At 29.8% G+C, this 22,989-nt stretch overlaps 2 protein-coding genes, 2 long non-coding RNA genes and 1 other non-coding gene across 5 annotated transcripts; 3 read left to right on the plus strand and 2 right to left on the minus strand.

Annotated features, from left to right (window-relative positions):
• Window positions 1-455: 455 nt before the first annotated feature.
• Window positions 456-1,049, minus strand: LOC101246037 (NDR1/HIN1-like protein 12). Its single transcript, XM_004253145.3, has one exon. It carries the CDS (start codon window positions 1,047-1,049, stop codon window positions 456-458), a length of 594 nt encoding a protein of 197 aa, XP_004253193.1.
• A 2,180-nt stretch (window positions 1,050-3,229) lies between these two features.
• On the plus strand, window positions 3,230-6,613 carry LOC101261400 (uncharacterized). Its single transcript, XM_004253029.5, has 6 exons — window positions 3,230-3,487; window positions 4,400-4,733; window positions 4,807-5,023; window positions 5,100-5,637; window positions 5,717-5,815; window positions 6,037-6,613. The coding sequence occupies exons 1-6, from the start codon at window positions 3,454-3,456 to the stop codon at window positions 6,291-6,293; spliced, it is 1,479 nt and encodes a 492-aa protein (XP_004253077.1). The 5' UTR covers window positions 3,230-3,453; the 3' UTR covers window positions 6,294-6,613.
• A 4,397-nt stretch (window positions 6,614-11,010) lies between these two features.
• LOC138340729 (uncharacterized) lies at window positions 11,011-12,534 on the minus strand. Its single transcript, XR_011213478.1, has 2 exons — window positions 12,251-12,534; window positions 11,011-11,547 (listed from the first exon to the last, which is right to left on the minus strand). It is a non-coding gene; the product is annotated as an uncharacterized lncRNA (long non-coding RNA).
• A 5,466-nt stretch (window positions 12,535-18,000) lies between these two features.
• Window positions 18,001-21,026, plus strand: LOC138340730 (uncharacterized). Its single transcript, XR_011213479.1, has 2 exons — window positions 18,001-18,297; window positions 20,467-21,026. It is a non-coding gene; the product is annotated as an uncharacterized lncRNA (long non-coding RNA).
• Window positions 18,064-18,231, plus strand: MIR168b (microRNA MIR168b). Its single transcript, NR_108019.1, has one exon. It is a non-coding gene; the product is annotated as a microRNA MIR168b (primary transcript).
• Window positions 21,027-22,989: the final 1,963 nt, after the last annotated feature.

The following is a 22,989-nucleotide window of genomic DNA, read 5'->3' on the forward strand; positions in this document are numbered from 1 at the left end:
TTAGGGGGGTAATAGGACTTTAGTATAGTATAAGTGTGTCTCTGAGAGTTCGGGCATAGGTTGAGGGGGTACTTGGACATTATCCCTTATTATTATTATCATCATGAAACAATACTTATATGTTGTATATTCTCACCTCAAATGATGATTAAATTATTGTAACTAATAGAGTAACACTTTTTTTTAGAATAAATTAATTATAAATGATGCAATAATTGAATTTAAATCACAATTCAAACAGATATTTCAAAGCATAGAAAAATAATTAAGAAGATACTAGAAATAAATTAACAAATATACGTACTATTAGCTTCATCATGAATCTCATTGCATTAATCTAAAGAAATTCTAGTGTGTACAAAAAGGAAAACAATAACTATTAACCGTGTATATATAACTTAATTATATCATACTGAAGATATATATAACTTAAAACTTGATTAAACACGAATTATCTAAGATTTGGTGCTACATTTTGGGTAAATAGTACTTCCATCTAATGGTAACTTAAGCTTACAATTAAGATGTAACCAGAATTTAACAGAACCAACTAACCCTAATCTCCATCTAGTCTTTGAACTTCCTTTAAGATCAAGACCTACTAGTTTTTGATTTAATGCCACCTCAGCATTTGCTCCTTCCTGTGGAGTCAACGCGATCGACGTTGACTCCACAGGATAATATAATTGGATTGTAGTATTTTTGAGTACATCAAAAGGGTCAGCTCTTAAATATGCAACTTTCACATCATGAAAGTAAAGTGTATAAAGTGTATCATAGAAAGTTGCATGGGCTTTCACATTATCATTTTCAGCATTGATAACAATTGACACCTTGATTGATAGGAGATTAGACATGTCATAGGCAAAAGTGTCTATATTTGCACTTCTCACACTCATTTGTGGAACTTTTGGCCTAACAATGATGAATCCGATGAAGACGATGATGCCGGTGACGATCACGGCTAGGGTTATGAAGGTGCAAAGTAGGGCAACACACCAAATTAAAGGGTTGGTGCGTCTTTCCGGGCCTAAAACGGGCTTTGGCATTATTGGTAGGACAGATGAATAGGAGGGAGGTGAAAAAAGAAATACCTAGTTGTTTGTTATGTCCTACGAACTATCTGTTGTTACTGCTCTCGTTGCTTGATGATTTTGGCATTGGGAGGACAGACGAGCTGGAGGAGCAACAAGCAAGAGATCGACTTTGTGTTATTGATCTGTATTCTACGAACTATCTGTTGTTACTGCTCTCGTTGTTGATACGATAGACTGAGTAGACAAGTCTCTCCTTTTTTTAATGTTCTTGATCGTGAAATTCATAATCAATGCTATTGAGTCAACGGTAAAAGAAATATCATCAATTCTTGAAATAAGAACTCTAGGACATCGTGATAGAGTAAAAAATTAGAAGAAGACCAAAGAAATATTTTTTTTCCTCTCTTTGTATAGGTGCATGTGTTGAAGTATACTTGGTTATAATTGGTGGACAAGGTTTTGGTATCTTCTTTTCCTTAAGATAAAGTTTTTCTTTATGAAAACTTGTATATTATGCTTTTCTTATTTTAGGTGAAAAATTATATACCTAGCTTGCAGACAATATATATATATATATATATATATATATATATATATATATATATATATATATATATATATATATATATATATATATATATATATATACTTAATTTGCCACTTTTTGTTGGTTCTAAAAGAAATCTTACCATGCACATTTGCATACATACAAACACACATATGAAGGGTAATATGGCCTTTTTCCAGGCTTACACTAATTTAGAAGGTTACATATAATGGATTAATATCGTCGTTCAAATTATATACATATATATTTATTTTAATAATACATCTATATATATTCTAGAAATTCTAAATTCGTAACTAAAAAATATATTTTATGTAATTGTTACGATTATTCAATTTGCAAAATAGAATACTCAGATATATTTGATGTTAAGAAATTTGTCTACGATGATTTGCTATTTGGTATGATTGTATTGAAGTTGAGAAATTTTAATAATTTTCATAATATTTTTATATTTATGAGAACGAAATACTATATAAAAAATTCAAATCACATGTGTAAACTATAAACAAGACAGCAACTTTAAATTAATCTAATTTTAAATGATAGATTTTATCGATCCAAGACAAAAAAAAAAAAAGAGTTTGATACATTGGTTTAGTAACAAAACGATAAAACAAACAAAAAAAAAGGAACTAGACATTAAATTTATCTTTGCCCAAGAAACTGTTCCTTCCGTTTAATTTATTTATCAAATTTTGACTTGATATATATATATATATTTAAAAAATAAAAAAAATAATTAACATAATCAATTTATTATTTTTATTTTCATTATATTCTTAAAAAATATTCACTCAATGTAAGTAAATTGAAAATATAATAAAAAGGAAAAAAATATTTTCTAAATGATCAAAAAATAACAAATAAAATTAATAAAAATAAAACGAAAAAGATAATAAATAAATTATAAAAAAGACAACTTTTGTTTCGTCAATAACGGACAAATAAATTGACATATCTTTCAACGTAATTAATTACTTCCACCAAACTATTTTGTTTTTCATTAAAACCCCAAAAAATTCCATGGCTGTCAATTTCCTACTGACAGAATGGTTTAAATCGGATACGAAGTTTAAGAAATAAAAAAATATTTTTTTATTATATTTATTAAAATTAAGAATATAATTGAAATTTCAAATACATATTTTAATTATACTAAAGTTATATTACTTCCACAAATCCAATTATTCAATATCTTTGTATATTTTTTTGACTTACACGACAGCTAAATATTTTTCACGCGCGTTAATTATGCGAGTCACAAAATATGTCAGTAAGTCAAAAAACATAAACTAAATTACAAAAAAAGAGTTTGGGAGATAATAGGACTTCAATTAAATTTAAGTGAGTCTATGCAATCATAATCAGAAAAGAAATTGTTATTGTTATACCAACTCCGTCCCATTTATATGTCACGTTTCGAATTTTAAGAGTCAAATAAGTCTATCTTTGATTATAATTTTTTCATAAATCTTACAAACATTTTGAATTATCAATTATTGTGCCTCATAGTACTTTTTACGTAGTTTACAAGTATATAAATTTTACTTTTAAAAAATTGAATATTTCATGCGCAGATCTCCGATTAAACTTAAATTGTTTGACTCTTAAAACATAAAATATGTCATATAAATTGAGAGAGAGAGTATCAAGTCAAATTACGTTCAATAAATCAAAACAATAAGGAAAAAAGATATTAATAATAAGAAAAATGTATCACGTAAGTAAATTAATCGAGATAAGATTAAAAAGAAAAAAATGTTAGACTGACATTTTTTGTCTTCTATTTTTAGTAGTGTAGTAGTGTTTCAATATCCAATTTTCAACAAGCAAATCAGTGTAGAAATGGCAGTATCCCTCCCAAATCTGTTTCCAAAAGGTCAGTTTTTTTTTTTTAAAAAAAATAATTACATTTTTGAAGTATATTTAATTGTGTTTTTATATACATATAAATTGTGTTTTGGGTACTTTTAGAGTATTGATCTGTTTTTTGATTTTTGATTTTGGGAAATGATTGTTCTTATTTTGATTTAGCTAATCTTGTTTGGTTAATTTGACTTTTAAGTATTATTTTCAGATTTGATTAGTTCTAATGACATAAATGAATCTAAACAAGTATTTATTAGTGGAAAAAAAAACACAATTTGATGTGTTTGGTGATGAATTACTAAAGTGTTTTAGTAATTTGATTTGCTTAGACAAACACTAAGTCAATTTTTTCACTGAAATTTAGCGATTCTGATTCGAAATAATGAAGTGTCATGTTTAGGGAGAGAAAAGGGGGTAATATAGTTCCTTAGCCACGATTCTGCTATTTGTTGCAATAATCTAGGATGAATCTCCCCGATGTTTAGAAATAGAACGAGTAAATACGATTTTCAATACTTTTTTGTAGTAGTAGTAGTTTAGGTAGGTTTATTTCCTCGATTGGGAGTGATGTGGGGCGATGATGGAATCGTTGAATGTTGAGAAATGAGAATAAGTACTCTCCTATCCCGACTTCCCTAGAGCTTCCGGAAGCACAGCCTAGACAGTGACGGGTTCTCTAGCCCTGCGGGGTTGGAAATGCATTGAGGTGTGAAGGTCGTGGTGAGAATGAGCTGTTAATCGTTAAGATAGGTGTCGAGTGGAAGTGCAGTGAGGCGTTCTAACAGACGGATAGACCTGAACCTTGTTCCTACATGAGCTGATCAATTCGATGAGGCATTAACCGTCTGTTTTTATTGTTCAAATCTTTTACAATACGTAAAAAAACGTTATGGTCTTGATCTAATTAAATGTTACTTGTCAGGTGATGCGTATGGAACAAAGTATTTCGAGATTAAAACAAAGCCAAGTCAATTGAAGCTTTCGTTTAGCTATAGAGCAAGAGCAAAGGCAGCTCTTAATCCTCGTTCGAGTTCTGTTGAAATCCCTCGGCAGTGGTACAATCTAGTTGCAGACCTTCCAATCAAACCACCTCCACCGTTGCATCCCAAGACGTTTCAGCCTATCAAACCGGAGGACTTATCTCCGCTTTTCTGTGATGAGTTGATTAAGCAGGAGGCAAGCATCGACCAGTTTATTGATATACCGGAAGAAGTTTTAGACGTCTACAGTCTTTGGCGCCCAACCCCTTTGATTAGGTTCGTGTTCTGTTTTTCTCAAGTATCAACTTTCATATTGCGAAAATTCTTAACATGTTGTGGTAACATTTAGAGCAAAGAGGTTGGAAAAACTGCTTGATACACCCGCACGAATATATTACAAGTATGAAGGTGGTAGCCCCGCGGGGTCGCACAAGCCCAACTCTGCTGTTCCTCAGGCCTGGTACAATAAAATGGGGAATGTTAAAAATGTGGTTACGGAGACCGGGGCAGGTCAATGGGGGAGCGCGTTGTCGTTTGCTTGCAGCTTATTTGGTCTCAATTGTGAGGTAAATGTGTCTGTAGTTTACGTGTTCATTTGCGATGAGGGAGTTCATCCGCCCCGATCTAGAATTTTCAGTGCAGGTATGGCAAGTTCGAGCTTCGTTTGATCAGAAACCTTATCGTAAGATGATGATGCAAACTTGGGGTGCGAAGGTGCATCCTTCTCCTTCCGACCTTACAGAGGCCGGTCGGGCTATTCTACAAATGGATCCTTCAAGTCCAGGAAGTTTAGGAATAGCTATTTCAGAGGCTGTGGAGGTTGCAGCGAAGAACGCTGACACCAAGTATTGTTTGGGAAGTGTTCTGAATCATGTTTTGTTACATCAGACCGTTATCGGTGAGGAGTGTATAAAACAGATGGAGGATTTCGGAGAGACTCCAGATGTGATCATCGGTTGCACGGGAGGTGGATCTAATTTTGCAGGACTTGCTTTCCCGTTTATCCGGGAGAAGCTTAAGGGGAGAATTAACCCTCTTATTAGAGCGGTTGAACCTACAGCTTGCCCCTCGTTGACGAAAGGTGTGTATGCTTACGACTATGGAGACACCGCAGGCATGACTCCTTTAATGAAAATGCATACACTTGGTCATGACTTCATACCGGATCCCATCCATTCCGGTAAGCCTTTGTCGCGTAGGATAGTTCATTTTATCCCCCTTTACTTGTTCTTCTTATAAAGATTTGAGTTCAATTTCAGGGGGTCTCCGTTACCACGGCATGGCACCACTGATATCACACGTCTATGAACTCGGATTCATGGAAGCAATATCAATTCCGCAGATTGAATGTTTCCAAGGTATCTTTACTACCACTATATCACTTCACTTTCCGTATTATCTCGAGCTAAGCCATGTTCCAATCGAACACCTCAACTCCTGATATAGTGTTCCAATTAGACATTCTCTGTTCAAGTTTGAGAAGAACTTTTGCACGATGTTTTCATTTGTCTATTAGGTAGCTAAGTTAACTTCGTAAAATATTGTCCAAACGCCAACTATGTAATTTTTTTCCGTTCAGGTGCTATTCAGTTTGCGAGGTCTGAGGGGTTGATACCAGCACCAGAACCAACGCATGCTATAGCCGCTACTATAAGGGAAGCTCTAAGATGTAAAGAGACCGGAGAATCGAAAGTTATACTCATGGCAATGTGTGGACATGGACATTTTGATTTGTCATCTTACGATAAGTATTTGCAGGGAAGCATGGTTGATTTGTCCTTCTCAGAAGAGAAAATAAAAGCCTCACTCGCGAAGATACCACAACCAGTATCATAAGTTGATCCAAGTCGAGGAGACGATGAAAATAGGAGGTACGTAGTGGAATTTGGTTTGTACTTTTCTCCACGAATAATGTTTTCGTAGTTCTGCCAAGTTGAAGAATAACATGCCCCCAACCCCCTCAATCTTTTGATCGAATAATATTCGATACAATTAGTTGTAGCTTTGTAAGTTGTTGTGTGGCCTTCAACTTTTCGAGTTGTGTGTAATCATCTATATGATTGACTTGACAACAATGAAGGATCTGGGAGTGGCATTTCATCATTTTGTGCTAAGTTTTGTCGATTTTTTTAATAAAAAATTTCGATCTCTACTAATGTATCGTTCAATATCTGTTCATTGGACATAGTAGCTGAGGTTCTCATCCTTTGCAGATGAGCAATGTTATCTTTATACAATATTAGAGTTGAACTTATATGGAGTCGGTGAAGATTTATATAGTCGACGATCCTAATGTGTTTAAGATTAAAGATAGTAATGTTGTTGTTGTTGTGATGGGCATCAGACACCTTCTTAGTGCAGCAGTGTTGTAACAAGTGTGTGCGGGAGGTTCTCTTAACGGAGTCAGGTTTTTTCGAGAATACTGTGTTGGCTTAACCTAAAGCGGATAGTATGTATACCATACTAAGAATAAATATGGAATGTTTTATTCCATCAACTGGTATCAGAGTCAATGGTCGAAGAGACGAGTATTGAGATGGAGTGAATAGCTTGGACATGCATGTGGAAATAAAGAAGCTAGCTCTGAGCTTCGTCGGTCATAAATGCTCGGTCTAGTAGGTGACACGTGTCGAATCTTGAAAATTGACGCGTGGATAGGGGTGTGCATCGGTCGGTTCGGTTCGGTTTTACATATAACCGGTTCGGTTTATCAGTTTTCGGTTTTAAAATATGTTAACCCAATAACAAACCAATAAGAAATTTTTTTATCGGTTTTTGATGTTATCGGTTCAGTTTCGGTTAACCCAATAAGAAAATGTCGATCAAATAATATATAATAGTACGTATGTTATAATTACATGTTACCAACTTACCGCCAAAACATAATAGAAAACTTTGAATGTTGATCAAATTACTAATATTCACAAAACTTGCAAAAGCTATCGCCTACAATTACGAACTAGAATTAAAACTAAAATAAAATATTTCAATGAGACAATCTTGAACAGTTGCTTGCTCCACCAGATAATCAACAAAGTTCTCACCAATTTCCTAACCAAAAAATCACATAGCTTGAAAAGCTAATATTGAATCTATTTATGTATTAAATTATGTATATTTAATATTGAGGAAGGATAAAGTAGTAAATAACTATCGTCTTATTGGGTTATCGGTTTACCCAATAACCCAATAGGAAAAATCGAAACCGACCCAATTACCCAATAATTATTTTTTCTAAACCCATTAAAAACCCAATAACCCAATAACAATAACCCAATAACATTTTATCGGTTCGTTTTATTGGTCGATTCGATTTTTGCACACCCCTACGCGTTGATCATGGTGATGGACCGCGTTGAACTTAGTTCCGGGAGAAGATACTGGGTACAATAACAAAGTTCCATATTAATAGTGATCTGGAAGCTACATATAAAGTATATGAATACTTTTAAATCTCGTTTTGTTGGGGAACAAGCTATCTCGAGGTTAATTATCCACCCTTAATGTGACAATAACAATAACTCTACAATTTTGGAATAACTAAATAACGCAGTTTATTCCAATCAAACATAGGATAAATTCATTATAAAATTAATCTCAGCGTTAGTTATTCCTTATCCCTCGTATCAAACAAGTCCTTAACTGACGCGAGGTTTTCTGAGACAATCATGCAGACTTGGTCCAAAACGAACAAGAATATTGACGGAGTATATGTTGATATAGGGTTCGAAAAAGGGCCGCACCTAGATAAAGTAATTAAGCAACTTGTTGCTAATAATATAATTTGTTTTCCCATTAAAACTTTGAATTTCGAGAAGGTTAACACGTTCCAATTAAATAAATCAACGATTAATTATTAATTAATTGAGATAAGATTGAGCATATGGCAATCACTACTTTGAAGAAAAAAAAGTAGATTAATTAATATAGCAACTTGATATTATTAATTTATGAAGTCCTTAATTTAGGGTATTTAACTAAAATACAACTTTTTATGTTTCTCAAATCATAATTAATTAATTAATTAATTATGCCACTTGTGTTGATTAATTATAATTCAAAAAAAAAAAGTAATTTATCGTCCAACGATAAAAGTAGGACAATATGTCAAGGTTGTCACGATGACTGAAGTAAGTAATTATATTTAACAATAAAATTGTCAGTATTGTTCATTATGCCTAAAATGTAAATATTATTAATTTACTAATGAAATCTAATTGATGTAAGTTTAATAGATCAAGGAGTTGTTAAATCGATTATATTATACAGGGTGAAGTATTAGTCAATCACGAGTTCATATTTAGAAAATGAAGGTAGCAGATGCTTAGATGGTTGTGCGTGTATACTAATAAGAAAAGATCAGGAATGAAGATATATGGGGTAAGACGGGTGTAGCTGATGTAAATGTAAATAGATAAAATTGTCCTAGTGAGAACGTGTGAGAGGTTGACAGTGATAAATTTGCGGATAGGTAGAAATAAATCGAAGAAGAATTGAGAGGGGGGATTGACAGAATTAACATGATAGATCTACGTGTTACTTAGCACATGATTATAAATAGAAAAATATTGTGGTCGAGAATCAGGGTAAACAAATAATAGTTTATAGAACGTATATTATTATTCATACTTTTCTTCCTTCGATATTTTCAACTTACAATTTTGAATTTTGTGATTCTATGAAATTAGAAGCAAAATACGTATATATTTCATCCTCTTCAAACTTCACATATAAAAAAATATATTTAAATATGCTTGTAGTAATGTAAATCTTTTTATTTTTAAAAAATGTTCTTCAAATCTCCTCGCCGAAAGAGAAGCTAACTAAAAGATGATTAAGACAAGTATTATAAAATTTTATAAACTTTGACTAAATAATTTACTTTTTGTTCTCTCGATTCACTTTTACTTATTTATTAAAAGTTACTGAATATTTATAAATAATACAAAAATTATATATTTCAAGTTGCGAGATGAAAACTAATACTACAAGTTGAGAAATCTTCTTCTACTTAATGTGTGTATATATATGTATGAGTTTAATTTTATATACTAGCAATATTAAAAATAAATACATAACTTAATTATGACTTAATGATATAGTCAGAAAAATTGTAATAAGAGTATCCAATATTTAATATATATGAATAAAATATAATTTTTGACCGGTATATATATATATATAAAGAGAGACAGAGAGAGGATAGCTAATTGATCACCCTGAGTTATATGTGGCTACACCACTGGGTCATGTAGTTATGATGCTACAAGTCGGACTCTTTTTTAACACCTCCCCCTTCCACGTGAGCTTTTGGCAAGGAGATTTTTGAATAAATTGCTAAAATAAAAAGGATGCATCGATCCGTTCAGATGATTTTGAAGAAAAACAGTTATTAATAAGTAATAAAATTTCTTTTTCATTTTCACTTCAAAAATATAAAGAAATATGGATAAGGTAAAGCTCAACCAAAAATTCAAGAATAAAATATCGAGAATAAAATAAAATCGTACCCTTAGATAAGAAAAGAATTCCAAACCTTTTTACATTCTTATAAATAAAAAACAACAAAGAGAATAAGTAAAAGTTTATTTTGGGGAAAGGTGTATTTGGTGAATCTAAGGACCTTATGTAGAAGGGAAATTGTCGGCCACTTTAATATATAAAATTCCACCTAGAAGCGTGACAATTTTATTTATTTTTTTAGTTATTTCGTGTGAGATATTAATTTACTTTAATATTTATTTTACGTCGATGTTTCAATAGAGTATGGATCGAACGATCAAACAGAGATAGATCTTTTTTCAATACTATATAATATATGAAAACCAATTTCACATTCGAAAGTTTTTTGAGTGAAAGCTATGAATTTGAAAGTACCAAAAAATGTTGTTTGACATTTAATATTATAGATAAAAGAATTGTATTGGAGTGATAACCGATAAGTATGTTGCTGTAATTTTAATTAGAAATACTTTTAGTTGATTTCAATAGTAGATTTTTTTTTTTTGTGGTTATCCGTTAGGTTATTGGGCTACCGCCTCCAGATATGTTCTTTTTTCGTAATTACCTGTATCATGCGTCGTATGTTCCTTTGTCTCTACTTACTTTTATTGTGTGTTATCTCGTCTCTAGCGTGTGTGTTATTTGTGCTTGTTTTACCTTTGGAGCTCAATCGACATATGCCTACTGAGTATCACGTATTTGATACTCATACTACACTTTTGCAAAATAACATAGTACGAGTTCTCCTAGTTCACGTGCATGTGTCTCTTGCGAAATCGTTGTGGATCAGAGACTGGAGTGAGCTCCTGGCGTTCAGAGTTATCTTGTTTTCCTTCAATTTTTGACTAAAATAGTCTTAGTCAATTACCAATCATCGACCCCTCCCTCCAAAAGAAAAACATTCAAAACTAGTTTTCTACAAAATCAAACAAACAATAAATCTAATTGAAACCATAATAATATAATTAACATCAAACATTTAATTAATTGTTTGAGGAATAATCTCAAATTTTATAAATAAGTTGAAAATATTCTTTGTAAACCTCCTTTAGCATATTTTCCTCCAAGTATTCATTTGAAATATTGTTATCACATCCATTCAGCAATTCATCAAACAATTGAAATTTCTTACAAATTTCATCATTTTCTCCAATTTTATCTTCAAAATCACTTTGGCTTGAAGAAGAATATGAACATCCAAGTGGAATAAGCCTTATTGGTTTTGGAATATGCACTTGACTCTTCTCAACTACTTCATCTTTTTCCATCTGGTTCTCGCGCTTTTCGACCTCCTGTTGTAGCAGATTATCTGTCTTCTTCGACTTTTTACCTTTTCTTCGCCGTTTCTCTTCTTTGTTTTGTCTACATTTCTTTTTAGTAGTTCGTTTTGGAGTGGATTTTTAAGGTTTTGGTTCGATTCCTGATGCCTTGAGTTTCTTCAAGAGATTGGTGTGCCAATGATTTTTGATCTCGTTATCAGTTCTCCCTGACAATCTTCCGGCTATCAAGGACCATCGACCACCAAGAAGTGAATAAAGAGGTATGATAAGATCATCTTCCTCTGGACTAAAATTTCCTCTCTTAATACCTGACGTAGACGAATTCAGAATTTAGACTTATTACATGTAATATTTCAAAATCCAAGGTGTCATTCATATATAAATAAATAATTATTTTTAATCCCTCGTATATTGCTTAAATAAGATTGTATCCATGTTGAATGAATGCAATTTTATTACATGTATACATTTCAAAACATATATATAAACAATCACAAAGTCTAACAAAAATTTATACGAGTCGAGTTGAGAAACACACTAGAATGTAACTCGTGAAATTTGAACATGTAATGAACCTAAGGTAATTTTTGAATTCTCTATGCCATTTGACTATAAGAGAATTCAATCCTTTACCACACTATAACTTTTCAAAACCATTTAATCTAATCAACAAACCTACTCTAGATCTATCTTTAATACCTGGTCGAAGATAATTCACCCATCTTAATCTGCAACTTTTACTACATCTAAGAAGTCCTAAAATATCAAAAAAAAAAAAAAAGAAGGTCATCAAACATGAGCACATGTATAACTAACATTGATACACTAAAAACATTCAAACCTATACTATCTACATTTACTAAAACAACAATAATTATTATGCTTCAGTCTCAACAAGTTAAGATCGATTGTATAGAATAACTATATCTCAATCTTATACAAAGGTAAAAATCGACTATACGAATCTTCATTTCTGAACATCGTGAAACGAATATATCATTTAATTATTACCAGCATTCATAGGCAAAGATCTCCAATTACCTTCACCATGTAGGTGAATGTAACTAGTGAGTAACATATCTTCTTCTATAGACCATGGTCCTTTTTTCATTCCAACTTTAGAACAACATGGAGTTCTTCCCATTGAGAAATATTATGTGTGTGAGATAGAGATGGTAGAATTTAAAAGGCACAAAAAAGGGACAAAACTTTCTTTAAAGTGGAAAGTCTATTTTTTTTTTATATAATTAAATTACTGAGCAGATCTAACAAAACCACACTAGTACTATAGTCTATTTTTTTAAATATATAAATACTAATATAATAAGTTAATGGCAAAAATCATATATATATAATATATATATACATCCGTAAGTTTCATATCTCGATTATTAGTTATTTTCTTTTATTATCCGAACTATCATTGTTCCGGCTAGGATATTGAAAAGAGGTTCGTCTTCATCGAAAAATAAAATCATGCAAGGTAAAAGTGACTTTATATATATATATATATATATATATATATATATATATATATATATATATTGAACTTTTCTTGATTTTCTCGTATGTTTAGCATTTCTTTTATATTTTTAATTTTTTAAATAAATTAAAAATCTTGATTTCGCAACTATTTTCTATGTGCCAAAATTTAACTTAACTATTAGTATTACCTTTTTCGATTTATATCACTATTTCAAATAGAAAAAGGAAACTATTGAAAATTAAAATTGTGATAGTTCGAATTTATTTTAATAATTATAATCTCTTATATAGAATTATTACTATATATTATAGTAATAATACACCTAATAATTTTTGTTTTTACTTTTTGTTTCACGTGAATCAATTCTTTCGATAAAGGACTAATGGTAACATTAAAAATTAAAGAGGCACATGTTCTATTAAATAGTAACAACTTGTCCAAATATTTTTTACTTAGATATATATTTTATTTTATATTACATATTTCATTTTAAGAGTATGATACAATTTTAAAAAATAAATTTACACTTCTCATGTCATTTTTAGTGAGAAGATTTATTATTATATAATAATTATACCATATTTAAAGCCGTTTGTTTTCGTAAATTTTTATACGTTCTTCGTATTAAATTCCTTAAGAGATGGATAACTATCGAATGTACCAACAAAATCTCTTTTTTTAAGTATTGGGTAAGTAAATTTTAAAATATATTTTCAAAAATATTTAAATATAATTTTAGCAAAATATTATAAAAGTGAAATGAGTTTGCTATTTTTAGAGAAATGTTTTGTTAACATTTTGACCAACCAAATTAAGATGAAATTCGAAGATACTCGTGCGAGTCTGATCCAAACAAATAATATTAAATCATGTTAAAGATATTTTAAAACTATTTTAGCCAAACAAAGTGATATAGAGATGAAATATTATCTATTAACTAATTATTACTATTACTTATCAAAATTATAAAAAGTATATGTAAATGACCTTGTATATATGTGCTTATTGATTCCATTCTTCTTTTGAAAAATACTACAAAATTCTTTATAGTATAGTTATTGTTGATAATTTTGGGCCCAAAAAATGTTAAAAGGCTATGCACATGAGTCAATGACTAATAAGTGGATATTATCTCTATGGTCTTAAAATTTGTTCATTGGTCTTGGGCTTTTAGTACAAATAATTCGATATTTGATAATTATATTGAAATATAATTATTTCTAGACGATATTTTAAAAGATCAAATTTAAAATATCTAATTGAAAGGAGAATAAATCTCAAACATTAGATAACATGAATTTATTACTATCAGAAAAATATTTCTCATCTAATTAACTAATTTTACTATATATATATATATATATATATATATATATATATATATATATAAATGAACTTAATTTGGACCACTATAGAACCAAGAGGATAAGATTGAAATATATATGTGGTCAGGGAATTTCAAGAAAATCATCAAAAAGAAAGTAGTACTTGTCACTTTAATTTGTTCTACTTTTTTTTTAAAAAAAAAGTTAATTCCTTTGTGTGAAGTACATTTATGCTTTATTTGTTGAGTTTTAATTTGATACGAACAATAATAAAGTTATAATTTTATCAAGAAAGTTTAAGATATAAAGAAATAAATACATAAAGAAATTAAAGAGTGTACAACATCAACTGTATATAAAGTATATATACATGAAAAATAATTTTAACCAAATATAAATTGCGTAATTTTCGTTGAAAGGAGGTTTGGATGAACTTTCTTGATTCTATCTAGCCCCCGCTCCTAAACATTAAATTTAAAAAAATACTTAATTAAGATTTTGAATTTTGAGATCTTAAACTAAATATATATAAAATTTATCAAAATATATATCTTTTATTTTGTGATATTAAATATATTATGTGAAATGAAAAATAATATATTATTTTTCAAATAAACTTTAAAAATATGACAAATAAACTAAAAAGGGAATTATGATTTACCAAACTCAATATTGTTAATTGTGACTTTATAGTTAAAGCAACTTTATTTTAAAAGTAAAATCTCTATCACACTATTATAAGTCATTTTCTCTCTTTTAAGAGAAGTGATATGATTTCTAGCATTAGATTATTTGATGCACTAAACAATTTTTACAACTTCTTTTTTTTGGTAATCACAATTTTGCATACTTACTATTTCAAAAAAAAAAAACATTACAAAATAAATTATTTTTCATGAAAATTAATTTCATTTTCTTTATGCTACATAAATTTAAAGGAAAGGAAATAGCTTTTAAGGAAATAATCTTCTATGATTATGTTAACGAATAAAAATATATTTAAACTATTTTAGATCTGAACTATTATGCGAGTAAGTATTTAATTTGAACTATGACCAAATATTTATCAAAGCGCACAAGAATTATTAGTTGTTCACCCTTGTTACCTGAATAATACTAATCTTTTCCATTAGAAAAAAGTGGACAAATTAACACTTTCGATTTTTTTTTAAAAAGAACTCACACGCATGATTGTTCAAATATAAAATTCAACAAATCGATATATTTTACATATAATCTTTTTAGATTTCTTATACATAAAATAAAAACTTTTGTTAAAAAAATTTAAAAAAAATTAAAAATAATTTATGAAATACTATAATAGTTAATTCATGGTATGTTCATTCTTGCATTTTCTTGCCTTTTTTGTGTCTACAAAATAAAAGATACTTCTTATGTTATTATCCATATATACCCAACCCAACCATTATCCATTTTAGTTATTGTGGAGTGGCTTTTTGTGTTATTGGAGATAGACTAGGACTTAGCAAGTTGTCAATTTGCATGCCTATTAATTATTATTTTTATCATGATATTAGAATCGACTTTTTTTAATTTATTATTGAATTTTACTTAAATTAATATTATTTTAATATATTTATTCATATGTGTGTCAGGGACAAGTAAAAATAAACAGAATTAGGGTCCGTTTGGATGGGCTTAATAAAAGCAGCTTTAAAAAAGTATTTTTAAAAGTGCTGAAACTTATTTTTAAAATAAACAGTTATACGTTTGGATAAAAGTGCTGAAGTTGTTATGTCAAACGTGAAAAGGGAAAAATGGAAGAAAGAAATGTTAGGGTTATATGGGTAATTTGGAGATTGTATAAAAATATTAAGCACAAAAAGATAAAAATGTGATCAACTTAAAACAGCTTATAAGCTAAAAAAAAAAGCACCTCTACCCCAGCTTTTAACTTTTGGCTTAAAATAAGTTTTTTTTAAACTTAAAATAAGCTGTTTTGAGTATTGCCAAACAGCTAAATAAGTCAAAAACCAACTTTTAAGCCAGTTTGACCAGCTTTTAAGCTGAGCCAAACAGGCCCTTAGTAATATTTCATATTCAGTAATATCACAAAAATTGAGGCAAAAGAATTTATTGTAATATAACATATAGTTTAAGACGAAAGCAGACACATCTCTATTAACGTGCTCACTTCAACAAGCATATTTTTTTTGATTTTTTTTTTTTATAGAAAAAACATGCTTTTATGATTTTACTTTAATAAGCATAGAATTTCTTCAAAATTATTGAACCTCTTTTATTTATGTCATTTAGTTTTAAATTCAGTATATTTTAGTTATGTGACTTTATTACTCTGAAAGCAGTAATATTTGTAACTATTTTGAATAAAAAATCAACAATCGATAAAGAAAAATACTTCAATAAAACTTTTCAAATTAAAATTTTATTTTAGATAAAATATTATAAATCATTTAATCAGTATCACTTAGAATTAAATAATATTCATCATATATTTATATTATACATATAAGGTCGGGTTAATATCATTCAAGTAACATCATTTGAAAATAAACTTATGAATAAATATTGAATCTGTACACAACACAAGATTTTCGTAACTAATATTTCCTTCATTCTTGTTTAGTTGTTATTATTTTCCATTTTAAATTTTATATTCCTTAAAAAACTAAATTACTCTTATTCAGTGTTTTCTTGATGTCGAATTTTTAATAATTAAATATGAATTAATTTATTTTACTTGATTAATTTAACTTTTAACTTTCAATGTTTAAATAGAAAGAATATCGTCATTTATATATTATTTTGTATAATAAATAAATATTAATTAATATTTATTTTTTATTAAAGAAGGCATATAATATTTAAATAGAGACGGAGGGAATATTAGATCTAGAAAATCTAACTTACCAGTTACATTGATTGATTGTTTCACTTTTTATTTCAACAATCAGTAACTATAATTGAAAATTATAAACTTTATTTCACGCCCACGTGCAATTAATGTAAAATTTAATTACATTTAAAATTACTGTAATTACAGGTGGCAGCAATAATAACAATATATAAATCTTATTGTAGTCCCATAAAATTTAAAACTGTTCTGTAGTTATATTTTAAAATGTGCATCAAAATATAGAGATATTATTTTGATAGATGTTAGTTTTTTTTAAAAAAAAACAAAGTGGTTCTCAAAAATAAAATAAAATAGCAAAAAGTAAAAGAAAATTAATAGACACTAACAATTAGTAACAAAGACTAAGATAACAACACAAAAGTAAAATTTTAAAAAATATTTTAGTTTGAATCGATATAAAATTAAAATAAAATAAAATAAAATAAAATTTTGTAATTTTAAACTAAAGTTATATTAAATATATCGAAATATACTTAAGTGTGTGACCTTAAATATGACAATGTCGGTTCAACTACGTAAAAAAAATGATATATATCTTTAGGTGGTAAAAGTAACTACAACCTTGCTCTGCTAAGTGACATAACTAAAGTTCTCAAACTCTTAATAAAAAATTGAGAAAAGTATTGAAAACATCTTAATATTTGTCTGTAATTTAAATATATATTTTACTCATGTTATAAAAATCGATAGTGTACGTAAATGTTAGTCAACTAAATGAGTGTTTTTAAGACTATCAACTGTCTGAAAACAAAACAACTACTTCCTATCGAATTTAAAGGTGTTTTTCATACTTCTTTTTTTATCTAAAAATTATGTCTCGACAAGTTGAAATTGCGTCATTAGCCGCTACTAGTGGCATTCCCCTGTAATTATACCCCAACTCCAAGCCCTTATATTCAGATCTGTCACCAATTTCACCAACCTCATTCAATGTCCACGTGTCAGCATCCTATTCGTCTGTTTTCTCTATAAAATCACCTCACGATATCTATCAAGTCTCTCACTTTCTCTCTCTAGCTATTTATAGGGAGAGTAGGTTTTTACTTTCTCTCTCTAAAAATTCTCAGATCTATATATATATACAGAATAGTTACAGAAAGTGTTTGTGTTTGTGTTGCGGTGGTTTCTCATTCGCTTGGTGCAGGTCGGGACCTACCTCGCCGGCAACAATGGCGGTAGCTGACGGCGACGGCAGCGTACCGGTAAAAAAGAATCTTATTTTTACATGTTGTTGCGTAGTTTGGGTCCCGCCTTGCATCAACTGAATAGGAGACTGCGGTGAATTTTGTTTCGACGAAATCAGATTTGTTATGGATCGATCTAATATCTAACGGTTGTTTTACATGAGGTTTGAATTTGATATTGATCTATTTGATTTGTTTTTGTTGTATTTCGATTGAATTTAGCTGGATCTAGCATTGTTAATTGCGCAGTTTGTAATTACTGTATAGATCTTAATGATGTATATCTCTATTTGTTCGTTGGATCTAAGATTTTGAAATTTCGATGCTGTTAGTGAAATAGAGAAGCTTAATTTTAATGAAAACAGTGAGATTTAGGTAATTTTTTTATTAAGCTAAAACTTTCTACTTCAGATTCCGCTTTTAGGTGCGTTAGGAGGACATAGTAGCTTAAAGATGATTTTTGATAGATGCAATCAAAAACTTGTTTAAATATTTGTTACACTGTAGTAGATCAACTTTTAGAGAAGTTTAGTGCTGTTGTTTTTGCCATAGAGATTGAATAGTGCAGACAATTTTTAAGAAGGAAGATGCAGACATAGTAGCTTAAAGATTCGATTTTTGACCAAGGCAATCAAAAACTTGTTTAAATATTTGTTACATGTAATAGATCAACTTTTAGAGAAGTTTAGTGCTGTTGTTTTTGCCATAGAGATTGAATAGTGCAGGCAATTTGTTTAAAAGGAAGATGCAGACATAGTAGCTTAATGATTCGAATTTTGATGAAGGCAATCAAAAACTTGTCATTTGTTACACGTAGTAAATCAACTTCTAGAGAAGTTTAGTGCTGTTGTTTTTGCCATAGAAATTGAGTAGTGCAGACAATTGGTTAAGAAGGAAGATGCAGACATAGTAGCTTTAAATATTTGTTACACTGTAGTAGATCAACTTTAGAGAGGTTAAGTGCTGTTGTTTTTGCCTTAGAAATTGAATAGTGCAGACAATTCATTAAGAAGGAAGAGTTTTCCGTCTTTAAAACTTTCATTTGATACTAGTTCCTATTTTTCGATGTTTGTTGCACTTCAGTGTTATATTAGGACTTAACACTGAGGTTGTATATGACAACCATTTTTCAATTGCGGGAAAGAATTTTTTTGAGGAAAGACGGTTTTCGCTGAAAGAAGTATAATGACTTCTTTGTAGGATAAAGTTCATTCCTTTTTAATCATTTGTTTCATGTGATGGGCAAACAATGTTTTCAATCTTTAAGTGTTAAGTAACTATCTTTTGAGAGAAATGTTCAATGCAAACTATCTTGTCACCTTTACCTTCCTCTGTCGATAATAACATTATTTACTTGTCCAAGAAAAAGTTTATTACCTGAGTAACACTCATGTTTCAGAAAATATTTTTCAAGGTAAATTCTTTTGACAGAGAACATTTATTTGCATATAAAGCTATGTTCCTATAAAGCTGGAAAAAATTGGGACGGAGAAGGTAGCTGTGTACTTTTTCGTTTGAAGATAATGTACTTGGCCAAGTCATCTACCTATAAAGTGATAGGTGTCGTATATAATCTACAACTTTTATGGTATTCTTTAAGTGCATGTTTTTCCTAGGTATTTGTTGATATCAAATATTAGTATAAAGAGTTTATTAACCTAGCTATGTGGAAAATTACCGCGTACTAGACTTCATTGTTACTTCATTCTAAACAAAGGAAAAACATGCAACGTGCTTTTTGCATCTTTTCTTTTTTTCGTTATTTCTATTCAATCAACTTACTTTTTTGGGAGAATTTTCTATTCTATCAACTTTGCACACTTATTTTTAGGTTTTAGATCTACTTGGAAGCTAATGGTGCGTATTTCAGTATTATGATCTCATCTCTGTAACGTTTTTGTATGTGGTGGTTGATTAATGGTTATAGTTCTCCTTAGCATCCTGTAGCCACTTTCTTTTGGCTATATAGGAAAAGAAAATTGAAAATTTCTTTGAGAGTCTGACATTATGTGTTAATTATGTAACATCGTCATTCATTGGACTAAACTTCTAAAATTTTAATCAAACTAAGCAGTTCAGTCTGGAAAGTTTTATGTTGTAGGATTTGAATTGTACAACAGTCCTGTTTTGTCCAAGAAACATGTTCAGATGTAACTCATGTGCATGTTTGGTAGATGCAGATTTTGTCGTGTTCACGTGTTTTTGAGATAATAGGCTGTATAACAAGTCATATCCAGTCCTGGTATTCTCTTGCACAAGAGCAAGAACTATATATTCTCGTAGAGTTTACTTGCTGTGGATGTTAACCAAACTTCCCCTTTATGTCTTCACAGTCAAATGTTTCACTCCCCGCCACCAGCTTTCTCTTGCATCATTTATGTTTTCACTTCTATCTGTATTGAATATGAATCTGAGGATCTGTAACATTAAGTGATAGTAGCTGTTTTCCTTGGTCCGACTTTACGACCTGAAGCAAGCATGGACTGTGTCTGGTTGAAGGTAACATTCCAAGGATACAAGGTCACTGTACTAACTTAGTTACCCTGTGACACTGATGCTACAAGTTGGACTCAAAAGCTGTAAAATGTGACCCTCGCGTTTCTCGTTGTTCCATTTTGTTCATATTTGTTAAGTAACCTTTTATCGACATATATTTAGGTCGCCTAATGCTGTGTATGATGATGTTTTTGCTGTAGATCTAGGCATCTAGCTCATATGATGATGTTTGGATCTAGTTCAGCAATATCTTTGCACTCCTCTTTTACTTTTTATTTCTTTGTGATGGCTGGAATCTGAAGTGATCATAGCTAAAATGACAGGGGATACAAGTTGTGGTGTTTTCAAATGGCATAAAATACATATATTAGACCATAAACTTGGCTTCAAATTTTAACTTTGACTTCCAATTTTCATACTGCACAAACAGAAATTTTAGCTATCCAACTTTTAAATAAATAAACACATGAATCCTACATGACACAATACACGTAAGACACCATGTAGGACAAAAAATAACATGTAGGATGACGTATAGAACATATGTTTCTAGACTTTATACAAGTTTAAGTGTCTACTTGTGCACATCCAAAATTGAAGGGCATAAATGTGATTCGGGGTTAAGTTAAAGGGCATATTTATGTATTATGCCTTTTCAAATTTGTAGATTTCAGTTTCATTGAACAACATATTCCAGAGAGAAAGATCAACTAATAAGATGTGGTTGAATAAAACAAATTTATCTGTCTCGAGGTTTCTAGTTCAAGTCTAGAGAATAAAGAATTTTTTTCATTAGAAGCTTTTCCTAAAATGGATCTTATGTGACCTGAATCAAGATTAGTCAAGTTGGTAGCTTCATAATGCTAATTTCTATCAGGTCATCAAGTGATTAGCAGACTCAAATTCATTTTTTCATCGAATGCTCTTTTACCTTAGGACTAACTTCGATCAGCCTATCTTGATTGCCTCAATAATGTAACTGTTTGCAAGATACCACTTATAGAATCTACTAGATGGAAGATGATAGAGGGTCAACTATTGTTTTGCACAAGATGATGCCTTTCACTTCGAGGTTCTTTTCTTCATAGTTGAATATAATAATAGAGGATCAACTATCGTGTTGCACAAGATGATGCCTTTCACTTTGAGGTTCCTTTCTTTGTAGTTGAATGTAATGAAATGTTTTATTTGTGTTACCTACCTAATAAAAAGTCTGTTAGGTGATCGAAATAGTTTTGGTCTGTGAAGACATTTATTCACTCACCTACTCCTTATCTTTCCTCTTGACAAATTGCGTCTGGACATAAGAAAGATACAATTTTTGCAATACTTGATTGTTGAGAAGAAAGAGCTTCCGTAAGAATCAGAAAACTATACCGACTTGTAGTCTTAGGTATATTTCTCTTTCTTAATTTCGTGATGGACTAATAATAATGAACGAAAGTAAATCTTTTAATAAACGTATCTAAGCTATTATTTAGTGTATAAGCAATTCTTTAGTGATCGTAACGTAAATATAGCGGGGACTAGTTGAAGATGATGATTTTCAAACTTACCTTTCCTCTTTGTGTAAGAGTACAATACTAGTTCAGATGTTACGAGAGAGATGGGTGACAAAAATGGACACACCACCATCTCCTAATAAAATCAAAAGGCTATAAATTTGTTATGTATTAATGTTAATTTGTTTCTCATCGTGTATTTTTATTATGAGTTAGATTTTGGTTAAATGAAATGAAGAACTATCACTTTTAATTTTACCATACAAATACATCAAATTCTTGTACAAAACCAAGAAATTTACTATGATAAAAGTCTTTTGAATAAGTTTCATTCTATCATGATTGATTAATGTGTAATTTTACTTTAATTTACACTCACTTTTAAGTTCAAATTACTTTATTTGGGGAACACGTATCAATACCCCCCCCCCCCAATATTAGGCAAAAATTAGCCATAAAAATATAGTAATTAATTTAATTTGCTTAAGATTGAATGCATTATAATTTTTTTTTATCTGAATTATTACCTTCTACTGGTTAAGTATGAAAATGGATCAATCAATAATTAGAATGTGAAATTCGTGAAAATAATATATATATTAGCATTTATTTAATTAATTGTTTTTAAAAACTTATCGGATTATCAGAATATTAGAGACCAAAACTCTTGCCATCACAAAACAATGAAAAAATGTATTATAAAACATATTAGTTTCATCTTAAATCTCATCAAACCAATCCACTGAAAAAAAAAATATAATAGAAAATAAATTTTCATTGAAATATTAAAATATTTGATCCCACTCCACTTTTAATTTATTAATTTTTTAAGTTTTTATTTAGTGTCTGATATCTACG

This window comes from Solanum lycopersicum, chromosome 12, assembly GCF_036512215.1.
Source record: "Solanum lycopersicum chromosome 12, SLM_r2.1".
Lineage (NCBI taxonomy): Eukaryota > Viridiplantae > Streptophyta > Magnoliopsida > Solanales > Solanaceae > Solanum > Solanum lycopersicum.

What these genes read in the sequence shown, in the direction of transcription:
- LOC101246037 (XM_004253145.3), bottom strand. Translation starts at nt 1,049, where the DNA reads ATGCCAAAGCCCGTTTTAGGCCCGGAAAGACGCACCAACCCTTTAATT.
- LOC101261400 (XM_004253029.5), top strand. Translation starts at nt 3,454, where the DNA reads ATGGCAGTATCCCTCCCAAATCTGTTTCCAAAAG. An exon ending in CGCCCAACCCCTTTGATTAG is followed by an intron (nt 4,734 to 4,806) that starts GTTCGTGTTCTG and finishes GGTAACATTTAG; the next exon opens with AGCAAAGAGGTTGGAAAAAC. An exon ending in ACCGGATCCCATCCATTCCG is followed by an intron (nt 5,638 to 5,716) that starts GTAAGCCTTTGT and finishes GTTCAATTTCAG; the next exon opens with GGGGTCTCCGTTACCACGGC.